Source organism: Dromiciops gliroides, chromosome 3, assembly GCF_019393635.1.
Source record: "Dromiciops gliroides isolate mDroGli1 chromosome 3, mDroGli1.pri, whole genome shotgun sequence".
NCBI classification, from domain to species: Eukaryota; Metazoa; Chordata; class Mammalia; order Microbiotheria; family Microbiotheriidae; genus Dromiciops; species Dromiciops gliroides.
The window spans coordinates 644,486,160-644,500,256 of NC_057863.1; the positions used below are offsets into that span (position 1 = coordinate 644,486,160).

At 44.9% G+C, this 14,097-nt stretch overlaps 1 protein-coding gene across 5 annotated transcripts in view; it reads right to left on the bottom strand.

The window, feature by feature from the left end:
* The window catches only part of LOC122748781 (cytochrome P450 2G1), a 13,482-nt gene extending 5,148 nt beyond the window's left edge, over positions 1-8,334 (bottom strand). The window contains exons 1-6 of one of the 5 annotated variants that reach the window (XM_043994740.1): positions 8,155-8,334; positions 7,398-7,560; positions 5,430-5,579; positions 4,287-4,447; positions 1,584-1,753; positions 333-346 (exon numbers count right to left, since the gene is read on the bottom strand). In XM_043994740.1, the coding sequence (XP_043850675.1) occupies positions 333-346; positions 1,584-1,753; positions 4,287-4,447; positions 5,430-5,579; positions 7,398-7,560; positions 8,155-8,334 (838 nt within the window). Of the gene's footprint in view, positions 1-332; positions 347-557; positions 565-1,575; positions 1,754-4,286; positions 4,448-5,429; positions 5,580-7,397; positions 7,561-8,154 lie in introns of all 5 variants that reach the window. The other 4 variants (XM_043994739.1, XM_043994741.1, XM_043994737.1 and 1 more) reach the window with 4 other exon arrangements.
* Positions 8,335-14,097: the final 5,763 nt, after the last annotated feature.

The following is a 14,097-nucleotide window of genomic DNA, read 5'->3' on the forward strand; positions in this document are numbered from 1 at the left end:
TTCCTGGGGGTAGAAGGGAAACACTGCATGTCAAAGTTCATGCTTTCCTCTGCTCTTGGATTATAAGCCTCAGCCTCTGCCACCACTCCACCACCCCTGTGTCTCAGGTGCTGGCCAGCTTGGCCTGGTGAGCAGGGGTATCTAATAGCATGACTTACTGGGAACACTTGGGACTTTCTGGGAAGAGGAGGGAGAAAGAAGGCTTCAACTCAGCCATTTGGAATGGGTGGGACTGAGGGGCTGTGGAGGGAGGTGGGAAGGGTGCTACAGAAAGAGAACAGCAGAACTTGGCTTATGCAGGGAAGGGAAAAGGTTTCCTTTCTATGAAAAACCTTTCTTGATCTCCCTTAGTTCATCAGTCTAGCACTGGAAAGGACCCCAGAGGACAGGAGGTCTGTGACTTCATTTTACAGATAAAGAAATTAAGGTCCATGGAAATGAAATGACTTGTCCAAGATCATCTTGTCATAAGTAATGGAGTAGAAAAATCTCTGGCTCTCAAGTCAGAGGACCTGGGTTCAAATCCTACCCCTGTTACTACCTGCATAACCTTGGGCTCTGGGACTCAGTTTCCTCATGTTCTGTCAGATAAGAGGGTTGGAACTTCCAGCTCTAGATTTATGAATAAAGTTCTCTGACTCCAAATCTACTGTGGTTTCTCCTTGAATGATCCTATATTTGGATGTATTTGCATGTCCTCTGCCCCCAATCCTAATTGAATGTGGAGTTTTTATCCCTAATACTGTGTATATAGTAAACACTTATGTAATGATTGGAATGACGCCACCTATTGGAGACTTGCTGTGGAGAGCTCCACCATGAGGAAAATGCCTCAGAGGCATTGTGGCTTTTCCTTGGCGTCAGGAAATGGCGTTTGCTCATGGGTGCTGTCTATCAAGTCTACCAGCCAATCAACTGGAGGAGCCTCCTATGGTCTGGGAGGAGACAGGAAGGAGGAAAGGGAGCCTGCGCAGAGAGCGCTGGCCTTTTTTGGCTTCTTGACTTGATGGTGGTGGCGGCAGAGGACTTCACAGGAAATTTGAGGAAAGATAGGAATGCCAGGCTGTTAGAATTCTGTTCTCAATCTTTTTCTTTCTATTTTCCAATAAACCCTTAAAAACCTAAACTCGTTTTATCAGTGATTTTTAGTCAGTTTCCCCCAAACTGGGGGAACAGATTAGAATCCACATTTAGAATCTTAAATTATACACTTAATAGATGCTTCTTGGTTGGGAAGATGGCTGGCTTAGAGTTGGAAAGGGTTTGGGGTTCATCTAGTCTAATCTCTTTCATTTTACAGATAAGAAAACCAAGGTTCAGATTAAAGAAGGGATTTGCCTGGTATCACTGGGGAAATGGCCAATGCAGCAGAGCAACCTTAGATCAGGAGGGGGATGACTGGAGAGGGAGGTTTTGAAAGACAGCTTGAAGAGTGTGGCTTGGATTCACTAGACCACAGGGAGAGATGAAGCCTCACTTGACTATATGGATAAGAGTGTGGGGCTTGGGCAGTGGGGATGGGAGAGGGAGAGCCTGGGAGCCCTCAGGGATAGGTAGGGAGCATTGTAGGTGGCACCTGGTGCATTCTGACAAGGAAGCAGTCAATGAAGTCCCGGGGGCTGTTGGGATCAAGGGAGGCCTCATTGATCTTCACCCTGGATGCAATGAAGTCCTTCAGCTCTTCGATAAGGTTGTAAATTTTGTTATGGCGTCCAGGCAGGTACTGCATGATCCCTGAGTACATATCATAGAGCTAGGGGTTTGGGGTGGGGAGGGAGAGGAGAGCAAATCTTGTTATACCAGAGAAACAGAACAGAAGGGAGGGGCAGGGATGGGAGGAGCCAAATGGGTGGGCATATCTGAAGGTTTAAGAAATTTCAGAGGGGAAAAAACAACTATTTCTCTTTCTCCAAGGAATTTTTTTTAACTGTTCCACAAAATTGAAGGGAAAGGAAACAGAGACAAAACATGAAAGCACACCCCTCTACCACTACCACCACCACCTCCATGTTTCCATATCCACTCCCTTCAAGAATTTATGACCAGAGGGGTGGCTAGGTGGCGCAGTGGATAAAGCACCAGCCCTGGATTCAGGAGGACCTGAGTTCAAATCCGACCTCAGACACTTAACACTTACTAGCTGTGTGACCCTGGGCAAGTCACTTAACCCCAATTGCCTCACTAAAAAAAAAAAAAATTATGACCAGAGGACCTCTAAGTTCCCCTCTAGTGCTGACATTTACAAACTAGGAGGAGATTTGCAAAGCTCTCTCATTAGGCCCTCACAACACCCCTGTGACCAAGGTGGTGTGGGAATTGCTCTTAATTTTATAGATGTGGACACTGAGGCTCAGAAAAGTTGAATGACTTGCCCATGGTCATGAAGCTAGCAATTGTAGGAAATTATCAGAATGGGAACTCTTTCCAGTGGTGTGCATGTCCCTAGAGTTCCGGGAAGGGGCTGTGACTCCCACAGGCCACTGCACAACTAGCATGTATGTTAGAAGCAGGCTTTGGGGCAACTAGGTGGCACAGTGGATAAAGCACTGGTCCTAGATTCAGGAGGACCTGAGTTCAAATCCAGCCTCAGATACTTGACACTTACTAGCTGTGTGACCCTGGGCAAGTCACTTAACCCTTATTGCCCAGCAAAAAAAAAAAAAAAAAAAAAGCAGGTTTTACACCTGATTCTCACTGTCTTTCAGGAGGCTCCTTTTAATCTATTATGCCACACTGCCTTTAACAAATAATAATATCTATAAACAAAGGATAATTTATTTATTAATCTAAAAAATAATAAATTCTGGGATTCCATGATTCTGAGGTTTAGATTATAATTCTAAGGTTCTAAATCCTGTAATTCTGAATTTATTTGATTTTAAAGTTCTGAGATTCTGAGATTCCCATCTAAGCCTCTAGGCTTTGATGATTCTGAGATTCCATCATTCTGAGTCTGCATTTCTAAGGTTTTAAGACTCTGTAATTCTAATATTCTAAAATTCTAAAGTCTAAAACCCCTGGTCCTATGGTTTTGTGATTCTATGTTTCTATAGTTTTGTTATGCTAAGATTTATTAGTTTCTAATATTGTATGATTTTATACCAAGGTTCCAAAATTCAATGGTTCTGTAATCTAAAGCTCTTGAAGTTCTAGTATTCTATAATTCTAAAGTACTGTGGTTCTAATGTTCTAAGATTCCAATAAGCTATGGTTCTGTGATTCTAAGATTCTATGAGTGCATATTTCTAACACCAGTATTCTAAAATATGAAAGTTTTAGTAGAAAGTTCTATGATTCTAAGGTTCTAATGTTCCAACATTATGACTCTATGACTCTAGAGCTTAATGGGCTAAGGCTCTAACATTCTGTGATTCTTTGTTTCTAGGGGACTTGTATTCTAAAATTAAATTAGTCTAGTACCCCAGATTTCTAAGTTCCCAATATTCTGAGTATCTAGAGTCTGAGGTTCTATTTATAAGTTTCTACTATTCTAAAATTCTAAGGGTCTGTGATTCTAATTTTCTAAGATTCCACTACACTAAGGTTTCATGATTCTAAGATTGTGAGTCTACATTTTTAACACTCTGATATTCTAGTATGTGAAGGCTTTAATTTAAGGTTCTGTGATTCTAAAGTTCTAAGCTTCCAACAGTCTATATGGTTCTAGAGCCTAAGGGTCTATGGCTCTAAGATTCTATAATTCTATGTTTCTAAGGTACTAGTACTCTAAAATTAAAAGATTCTAAGTTCCCAGTATTCTAAGTTTCTAGATCCTGGGGTTCTATTCCTAAGATTCTAGTATTCTAAAATTCAAATATTCCAGTACTCTTGGTCTCTAAGTTCCTGAGTAAATTACAGTTTTAGAGTAAAAGATTCTGTCATTATATTTGGGTTTTTTTTTTAGCTCTTTACAATATTTTTTTCTCCAATTACATGTTAAAACAATTTTTTAATATTGTTGTTTGGTTTTTTAAGTTGTGGGTTCCAAATTCTATTCTTCCTTCCACCCCCTCCCTCTTCCTTGAGATGGGAAGCCATCAGATATAGGTTACACATTTACAGTCACATAAAACATTTCTATTTTTGTCATTTTGTCATTCTGTTTCTAAAGTTCTCGTAGTCTAAAAGCCAAAGATTCGAGTATTGTACAGTTTTATGATTATTAAATTCTGGGCCCCCACAAGGCTAACGTTCCATGAGTCTATGCTTTTAGGAACCCATTGGCTATTCCTTGTCTGGATACAAAGGGTTGGGTGGTTAGAGGAAGCTACCACCAGAAACAGTACCTGGGCCCAGGGTGTGCTCATTTCAATGAAGCTCTCATTGATCAGGCGAAGCAGATACAAGAACTGCTGGTCCTCGTAGTCAAAGCGGCTCCCAAACACCAGTGAGCTGATGACATTGGAGACGGTGCGGCTCAGGAAGAAGGTGGGATCGATGGGGTCTCCTGGAAGAGAGATGGAGGAAGGCAGGGATGGGATGGAGGGGCAGTGAAAGAGACAGTCCTGGAGATATGGAAAGAAGACCCCATGTGGGAAGACCGGTGACCTCTTAGGGGTCAGGTCCTCCTCGCGTCCCATTCACTCAGTGACTTTAGATACTTTCCTTTTCCCTGCTCTCTCTCTCTGGGCCTTAGTTTCCTCCTTTATAAAATGGATTTGGACACATGAGCTAAGATATCAGGATCATAGAATTGAAAGGGACCTTGGGGGCAGCTAGGTGGCTCAGTGGATAGAACACCGGCCCTGGAATCAGAAGGACCTGAGTTCAAATTCGGCCTCAGACACTTGACACTTACTAGCTGTGTGACCCTGGGCAAGTCACTTAACTCTCGTTGCCACACAAAAAAAAAAAAATTTAAAGGACCTTAGATGTCACTTGGTCCAGCCCCCTCTCATTTTACAGATGAGGAAACTGAGGCCAGTTTGGTATAGTGACTTAACTAAGGGCACTCAAGTGTTAAGCATTCTCAGATTTGAACCAGGATCCTATGATTTCAGAGCTAATGCCCCTTGTATGCCCCATGTTGCCAACCTTCACATTTGACAGATGAGGAAACTGAGGCGCAGCTAGCTAGGTTAGGTCACTTGCCCCAAATCACACAGGTAATATGAGGGAGAGGCCCAATTTGAACCCAGATCCTCAGACTCCAAATCCAGTGCTCTTGCCAAGTTCCTTCCAGGTCTGAACCTGGACCAAGGCAGGGAGACTGAATGGCCTTGAGGATACCCTAAGCCTACTCCCCACCAAGTTCTCTTGTGGAGCTACCCGGATCCACCTGAAGTGCTGAGGTTTTCATAAGCCCATCTCTCCCAGTACACTCCACCCCCATTTAGGTTTTCCTCATGGCCCTGCAATCTCGAGGCACCATCCCCCATCTCCCTATTTTCCTGCCTCTATTTCTCCCAAGGCTCTTGCATAGTCCCTACCTTTGGTTTTCCGGAACTCTTCCAGCAAGAAGCCGGCTTCTTCCTGAATTCGCTCCTCAATGCTGCGCTTCCCCATCCCAAAATCTCGAAGGACAGTCAGAGAGAAACGACGCAAGATCCTCCAGCGATCTCCATTGGCCAGTGCCACACCTGCCAGGGCAAAAGTGAGCGCCTACTGTGTGTAGGGGGATAGGGGTGGAGGCTCAAAGGCAGGAAGGTCAGGGTGGCAGTAATATGCATTAATAATAATAATAACATTTATTATTTATTTATATTATTATATAGTAGAATAATAATTAATAATAACATGCAGTCACAGGTTTTAAAATTGGAAGGGACTAAGCTGGTCCAATTCCCATTTTACAGAAGTGGAAATTAATGCTCAGAGAAGTCACACAAGCTTAGATCAATCAGTAGCAGGAAGGGATGTCAGAGGACATCTAACCTAATCCCCTCTTTTATAGAGGTAGAAACTGAGGCACACAGGGAGGTGAAGGGACTTGCCCTGGATCACACAGAGGAAGCCAGTCCTGGGACCCAAGCCTAGTGTCTCCAAATCCAGAACTCTAAATGACAGGGTCAGATCCCTGCCTTATAGAGCTCATCATTAAATAATGGAGGGTTCAGCTTAGTACAAAAAGCAGCCTCCTGGATCCAGGCAAAGGGCCTTAGTCTTGAAAACCTGTTTTTTCTCCTTGTTGTCCAGTCATGTCCAACTCTTCATTAACCCCTTTTAGGGGGTTTTCTTGGCAGAGATACTGGAGTGATCTGCCATTTTCCTTCTCCAGCTCATTTTACAGATGAAGAGATTGAGGCAAACAGAGTGAAGTGACTTGCCCAGGGTCAAACACCTAGTAAGAGTCTGAGGCCAGCTTCGAACTCAGGAAGATGAGTTTTCCTTCCTCCAGGGCTGGCTCTCTATCCACTGTAGCGCCACCTAGCTGTCCTATTTAAAATAAAGGAACTGGACAAATGGCATCAAACTCAAATAGCAACCAATCCTTGAAGCCACATATTGACTTAGAAAACCACAGGTAACATTATCTATATTGTATTTTTATTTCTTTTGTTAAAGATTTACATTTTAATCTGGTTATGGGAATTCTGTGGACCCCTATGTCACACTAGCCTGAGTTGGACACCTCTGTTGGAGGATCTCTCAAATCAAGAAGCATTAAGTACCTGTTGTATGTTAGGCACTGTACTCAGTGCTGGAGACACAAGACAAAAGATAATCACCATTCTCAAGGAGCTTGGTCTAATCAAGGAGACAAGCCATGTACAAATGAGATCAAGACAGGATGAATTAGTCTCCGATGGGAGGCAGTAAGATTAAGGAGGATCAGGACATGTTTCTTGCTGAAGGTGGGGCTTTCAGGGAAGCCAGGAGGCAGAGATGAATAGAGAGAACATTTCAGGCACCGGGGACAGCTAATGAAAATACCCAGGAGCAGCTAGGTGGCACAGTGGATAGAACAGCGGTCCTGGAGTCAGGAGGACCTGAGTTCAAATCCATCCTCAGACACTTGACACTTACTAGCTGTGTGACCCTGGGCAAGTCACTTAACCCCAATTGCCTCACCAAAAAAAAAAAAAAATACCCAGAGTTATTTTGTATTTCTCCCCTTCTCAATGGGTGGGACAATGAATGGAGGAGAGAGTGAATCTGGAACAGAAAATGAAATGAAATGAAAAAATAAATGCCCAGTTGAAAGATGGAGAGTCAAAGCTCCTCCCCACTTCTAAGTCTTACACTCCTAAGCCTGCCCCCTCCTCATACACACGCAAAAAAGCCCCACACAACCTCCATATAGAAACCTACAGTTCTAGGGTGGTGGCCAATTTTCCTTCGGTTCTAGGGGTCATTGGGGAAAGGCTATATCTTATACTGAGGCTATAAATTGATAGGCAGGGAATCATGGATATCACAAGCACTTGACAGTCAGAATATTTTACAGGATCTCTCACCGTGACCCTGGAAATTCCGGTCAATGGAGGCCAGCTCCCCCCGGCCACTGAACTCCTCCGCCTGGTCAACTAGTGCCTCCTTCACTGCTTCATGGCCACATAGCACAACCACTCTTCGAGGACCCATGTAGACAGTAAACACAGGCCCATACTTCTTGCTGAGCTGAGGGAAGAGAGTAGGGGATGAGATGGGGATCCCAGCCCCTGTTTCCCAGGCTGGGCCTAGAGGACAAGGAAGGAAGATACTAAAGGATGACCCAGGGGACAGCCCTTGAGGGGTGAGCAGGAAATATGGTGGAGTGGAAAAATCCCTAGTCAAGAGGTCTGGGTTTCATGTTCTTCTTTCTTAGCCTCTGTTTCCCTAATGTGAGGAATGGAATAGTTATCTCCTATGTCTTTTGGGGGCGGGGATAGTTATCTCTAAAGTCTCTTCAGAGCCTTATGGTTTAAGTCTAAATAAGCCTTTCATCATGAGTTCTGTCTTGCCGCTGGACCCAGTTGGCTCTGGAGGAGAGACTGAGGCTGGTGACTTTGCATAGCCCTGCCTCACTTCATTCCAATTTACTGTAAGTCATGACATCTGTCATGATCCTCTTTGAGAACAAAGGATGAACAACAACAACAAATAAGCCTTTATCATATTCACACTCTGTGAGCTAAGTCTAGGATTCTAGTTCTAACATCCTGAGGTCCTGAGCATGTAGGATTCTAAATTGTCCAACCCTGTGACTGCAAGAGAGAAGGTAGGTAGACTCACCTCCAGGAAAGACTGAAATGTGGCATCAGTGCGGACTTGCAGCAGGTTGCCCAGGAAGGGTAGGGGAGTGGGTCCCGGGGGCAGCTTGCCTTCCTTGTGCATGCGCTTCCAGGCAATGAGGATGGCAAGGCAGGGGACACAGAGGGCCAAGAAAAGAGTGATAATGCCTCCAAACTCCATGGTGCCTGGAGGAGGGGGTGCCCAGCCTGTCAGGGGCTCCAGTTATATATTCATCAGGGCTCAGCCTTATCTGAAATCTGACTCCCCAGGGATTAATTTTCCCAAAGCCTGGCACTGTGGATTATATAACTTGTGTTCCCTCCCCTAGGAATGGAAGGAAAGGTTACTCCCAGCTGGAGAAACCAGGGAAAACTTCCTGGATAAGAGGGCACAGGACTGATCTCTCAGGCCCTTGCCTTCTCCACCCCATGTCCCATTCGTCCTAGAGATTGGCATGATGACCTGGCTGGTTTGGGAGTTCTAGGATCCAGGTTTGAATCTGCTCTCTGCTACTTCCTGGGTGACCCTGGGCAAGTGACTTCCCCTTCCTGAGCCTCAGTTTCTTTATCTGTAAAATGAGGGGAATGACTACTGAGGTCCTTTCCCGCTCTCAAGAGTCATGGACTTCTCTCAAAACAAAAGCTGATCTGACCCTTTATTTTTCCAGTTGAATAAACTCATCATCAGAGAAAGGGAGGGATGAGCTAGGAGCAGAGTTTGGGCTTGGTCTAGGGGTCTTGACACCTGGGCCAGCCCAGGCCCCTTTCCTCTATGGAATGCTGTCTTGGGCATTTGTGCTCAGGTTGGGGGCGGGGGGGGGTCATCCGGAGCAACCCTCTGCCATTTATCCCAGAATGCCCTTGGCCCTGGAGCTCTGAGGAAGGCCCTCCCAGGAGCCCCAGAGCCCCAGTTGTAAGACTGGGCTCACAGTACTGGACATAGAATCAGGAAGACACAAGTTCAAAAAGCTAGCTGTGGAACCCTGAGCAAGTCACTCAACCTGTTTGCCTCAATTTCTTCATCCATAAAATGGGGATGCTCATTGCACCTCCTTGCCAGGGATGTCATGAGGAAGTGCTTTTCCAGCCTTAAAGGACACTAATAAATGCTGGCTATCATTATCATTATGTGATTATTATTAGTCCAGGGGACCTGCAGCTGCAAGTAGCCTTAGAGCCCTTATGATCTGACTCACCCATGCTGGAGATGAGCAAACAGACCCGGAGAGAAGAGACTTCCCCAAGGCTGCACAGGTAAGAAGTGGGAAGCAGCAGAGGTCCCTGGCCACTGAGGGCTAGCTCTGGACCTATGTTCCTAATTAGCAGGGCTCGGATTGGGACCAGGGCCTCTTGGCATTCAATACTGTACTCTTGCCGCTACACTATAGGTGAGAGAACTTTCCTTGAGGCAGCTAGGTGGATAAAGTGCTGAGCCGGGAGTCAGGAAGACCTGAGTTCAAATCCAACCTCAGACACTTACTAGCTATGAGACCCTGAGCAAGTCACTGAGCTTCCGCGTGCCTCAGTTTCCTCAACTATAACATGGGAATAATAACAGCGCTTTCTTCCCAGAGTTGTGAGGTCAAATGAGAGGTTTCCAAAGCACTTGGCATGGTTCCTGGCACATAGTAGGTACTTAATAAATGGGGAGTTTTCCCCTTTCTGACTTCCTTGAGTCTCCAAATTCAGGAGCTAAAAGCACTTTTGGGGGAGAGTCTGGACTCAACACTTCCTCATACAGATGGTGAAAAAGCAGCCCAGAGAGGGGCAGAGTCACAGAGATGCCAGTCAGACACATAGCCAGAGCTTGACTCCCTATCTATGGTGAGCCAAGACCCTGGGGAGGAGAGCCCTTGGGGAGGTCTCAGAGCCAACAGGGATGTCTAGGGTGGGGATGGAGAAGAGAGATAGGTTGCCAATGGGCTGGGTTTAAGCTGCTTATTCTTTGTTTCAGAAGAATTCTACCCGGGTAGGGAGACAGAACTGGAACTGGGGTACAGGTCTGGGCAGGGAGGGGTGGCACGCCCTTCTGTGTTTGCTCTGGGAACATGGGAGGCCAGTGGAGCAGCGCTGCCCATGGCTCAAATGCCTTGGGATTAGAAGAAACTAGATCTCCCAGGGAACTAGTTATCTGAGGGGCCCTAGGCCTCAGGCCCAGAGGCATGGGGAAAGCAAGGAGAGTGCTTGGCCCTCCTCCCTAACTCTCTGTGTCCCTCTTTGTCTCTTTTCTTCACTCCATTCCTCACCAGTCTCTCTCAATATGCTCATGTATCTTTGTGTCTCTATCAATGCTTCTACCTCCCTCCCCCTGACTTCTCTCTCTGTTTCTCCCTCTCTCTATTTCTCTTTCCGCCATCTCTTAGTCTTTTCCTTCCCTTCTCCTCTCCCCATCTGTATGTTTTTTTTTCCCATGGTCTCTGTGTCTATGCCCATTTCTCTTTCCCCAGCTCCTGCCTTGGCTTCATGGTCAGAGCTGACTGTCTGTCCAGCTCAAGTACCTTAGGGATCTGTCCTGGATGCAACCTCTACATGGGGACAGAGACCCAACAATGCCCCCTATGCTACCTCTACTCCAGCCTAGCTGGCCTCTCCTTGTCATCCCCAAACCCATCAGCCTCCACTGTCTGGCCCTAGCCTCTCCCTCATCTCCCTTCACCCCAAATCTGCCATTCCCTCACCTGAGACACTCACCTCCCTTTCCCCAACAGCCCTTTTCATCTGGGTCAGCTGAGCTGGCTTGTTTCTGTCCTAACTCCTAGGGCCTTCTCCTGCTGAGGGCTCTTCAAAAGCAAGCTCCGGGGGCAGCTAGGTGGAACAGTGGATAAAGCACCAGCCCTGGATTCAGGAGGACCTGAGTTCAAATCCGGCCTCAGACACTTGACACTTACTAGCTGTGTGACCCTGGGCAAGTCACTTAACCCCCATTGCCCCGCAAAAACAAAACAAAAAAAAAAAGCAAGCTCCACACCTGAGGCTCCACGGGTAATGAAGCAGGAGAGGTGGTCATGGAGAAAGTAATGAACAACACAGAGAAAGATATGGAGAAATTCATTAGTTTGGGTGTGTAACCTACTACTAGGGACTGAGGTGACAGAAGAATAAAATCCAGGCTGTTAGACCCGGGAAGACCTTGAGAGATAATGATGAGAAATTTAAAATGATTGTGAAGTAAATCGAATCATCTAGTCTGACCTTCCTATCCTAGAGAGGTGAGGTGACTTGCCCAGGGTCACACAGCTAGGATGACCATTTTTACAGGATTGGATCTTAAGCCCACATCTTCTGACTCAAAGTACAGAGTGCTCTATGATGCCAAGCTAACTCCCTCTGTCCCTGTCTCCTTGGGGACTCTTTCCATCATCGGAGCAGAAAACAGAGATCATAGATTTGGGGTATTGTTCATATCTCACTCTTCCAGGGCCTGATGTCCAAGTCTTCCAGAGGCTTGGAGGAGACCAGGGAGAAGTTCTGCAGGATGGTAGTTAGGCAAAGGAAGAGTTCTATTTGAGCAATACTCTGTAATGATTGGAATGACGCCACCTACTGGAGACTTGCTGTGGGAAAGCTCCACCATGAGGAAAATGCCTCAGAGGCATTGTGGCTTTTCCTCTCGTCAGGAAATGACGTTTGCTCATGGGTGCTGTGTATCAAGGCTACCAGCCAATCAACTTGAGGAGCCTCCTATTTTCTGGGAGGAGACAGGAAGGAGGAAAGAGAGCCTGCACGGAGAGCTCTCGCACTTTTTGGGTTCCTGACTTGATGGTGGTGGCGGCGGCAGAGGACTTCACAGGAAATTTGAGGAAAGATAGGAATGCCAGGCTGTTGGAATTCTGTTCTCAATCTTTTTCTTTCTATTTTTCAATAAACCCTTAAAAACCTAAACTCGTTTTATCAGTGATTTTAGTCAGTTTCCCCCCAAACTGGGGGAACAGATTAGAATCCACATTTAGAACTCTCACCTAGCAGATGCGCTCCCTGTGGGTGGCAGAGAAGGGCAATGAGAAGAGAACAGCAACAACACCTAGCATTTATCAAATACTTTGCCTCCCCAAAAGATACTCTTGGTGTCCATGATGCCCCTCCTCCCAACCTGGAGGACTTCAACACATGGGCTAAGAAGAGGTTGGGAGGAAGTGGTGGAAAGAAGAGGAGAGACCCAAGCATTTGCTGTCTCTTCTCCCCTCTTCAGCCCCCCTCAAACTCAGCCCTTGCCCTCCCTACTCTTTTCTCCCCCACTACCCACTCACATTGTACCCTCTGAAATTCTTTCTTGTTAACAAACTCCTCCTTTGGAGTACATTTCATCCTATAGCTATTCTCTAGGCATCTCCAAGTCCTCCTTCCTCCTCCCCAAGAGGTTTAGTATCCCCTTCCAACACCTTGTCTTTCCTGTTTTTCAGTCTCCTCAATTCTCATAACTACTATCTCAGGGTTACCTGAAGAACAAATCAGTTAAGTCATATACAGGTTGACTCATATACAGGTTGTAGGTCCCTAAAGTCTCCAGGTCCCCTTCAGATTAACTTTGATCTCATATATTTGTATTGATTTTTTGAGCCTAGGTGTAAGACTTTACATTTATCCCTATTGAATTCATCTTCTTAGATTTGGCCCTACTTTAGAGTCCATTAAAATATTTTTTTTGGATTCTGAAAGAACTAATGGAGTCTGAATGCAAATCAAAGCATTCTTTTATACTCTCTGTATTTTCTTTCATAACATAGCTAATATGGAAATGTGTTTTGCATGACTGCACATGTATAATCTATATCAAAGTGCTTGCCTTCTCAATGAGGGGGAAGGGTAAGGAGGAAAAGAAAGAACTTAGAATGAAAACTTTAAAAAAACAAATATTTAAGAATCCAAGTCATTCCCCAATTGAGAAATGGTCAAAGGATATGAACAGGCAGTTTTCTGATGAAGAAACCAAAGCTATCTATTCCCATATGAAAAAATGCTCTAAATCTCTAATGATTAGAGAGATGCAAATTAAAACAACTCTGAGGTACCACCTGACACCTATCAGATTGGCTAAAATGACAAAAAAGGAAGATAATAAATGTTGGAGAGGCTGTGGGAAAATTGGAACACTAATGCATTGTTGGTGGAACTGTGAGCTGATCCAACCATTCTGGAGAGCAATTTGGAATTATGCCCAAAGGGCGATAAAGCTGTGCATACCCTTTGACCCAGCAATCCCACTTTTAGGTCTTTTGCCCAAAGAAATCATGGAAGGGGGAAAGGGACCCACATGTACAAAAATATTTATAGCTGCTCTTTACGTGGTAGCAAGGAATTGGAAGTTGAGGGGGTGCCCATCAATTGGGGAATGGCTGGACAAGTTGTGGTATATGAATACAATGGAATACAATTGTGCTGTAAGAAATGATGAGCAGGAAGAGTTCAGAGAAACCTGGAGGGTCTTACGTGAGCTGATGATGAGTGAGATGAGCAGAACCAGAAGAACATTGTACACAGTATCATCAACATTGAGTGTTGACCTACTGTGATGGACTATATTCTTCTCACCAATGCAATGGCACAGAAGGGTTCCAGGGAACTCATGATAGAAGAGGATCTCCAAATCCAAGAAAAAAAAAAAAGAAAGAAAGAACTGTGGAGTATAGATGCTGATTGAACCATATTATTTCTTTTGTTTTGGGTGCTGTTGTTTTTTGTTTTTTTTTTTCTATTTTGAGGTTTTGCATCACTGCTCTGATTCTTTCTCTTATAACAGGATTAATGCAGAAATAGGATTAATGTTATTATGTATATATATATATATGTGTGTGTGTGTATATATATATATATATGTATAGAGATATATAGATATATCCTATATCAGATTACCTGCTGTCTAGGGGAGGGGGGAGGGAGGGGAGGGAGGGAGAAAAATCTGAAATTGTAAAGCATGTATAAACAAAAGTTGAGAACTATCTTTACA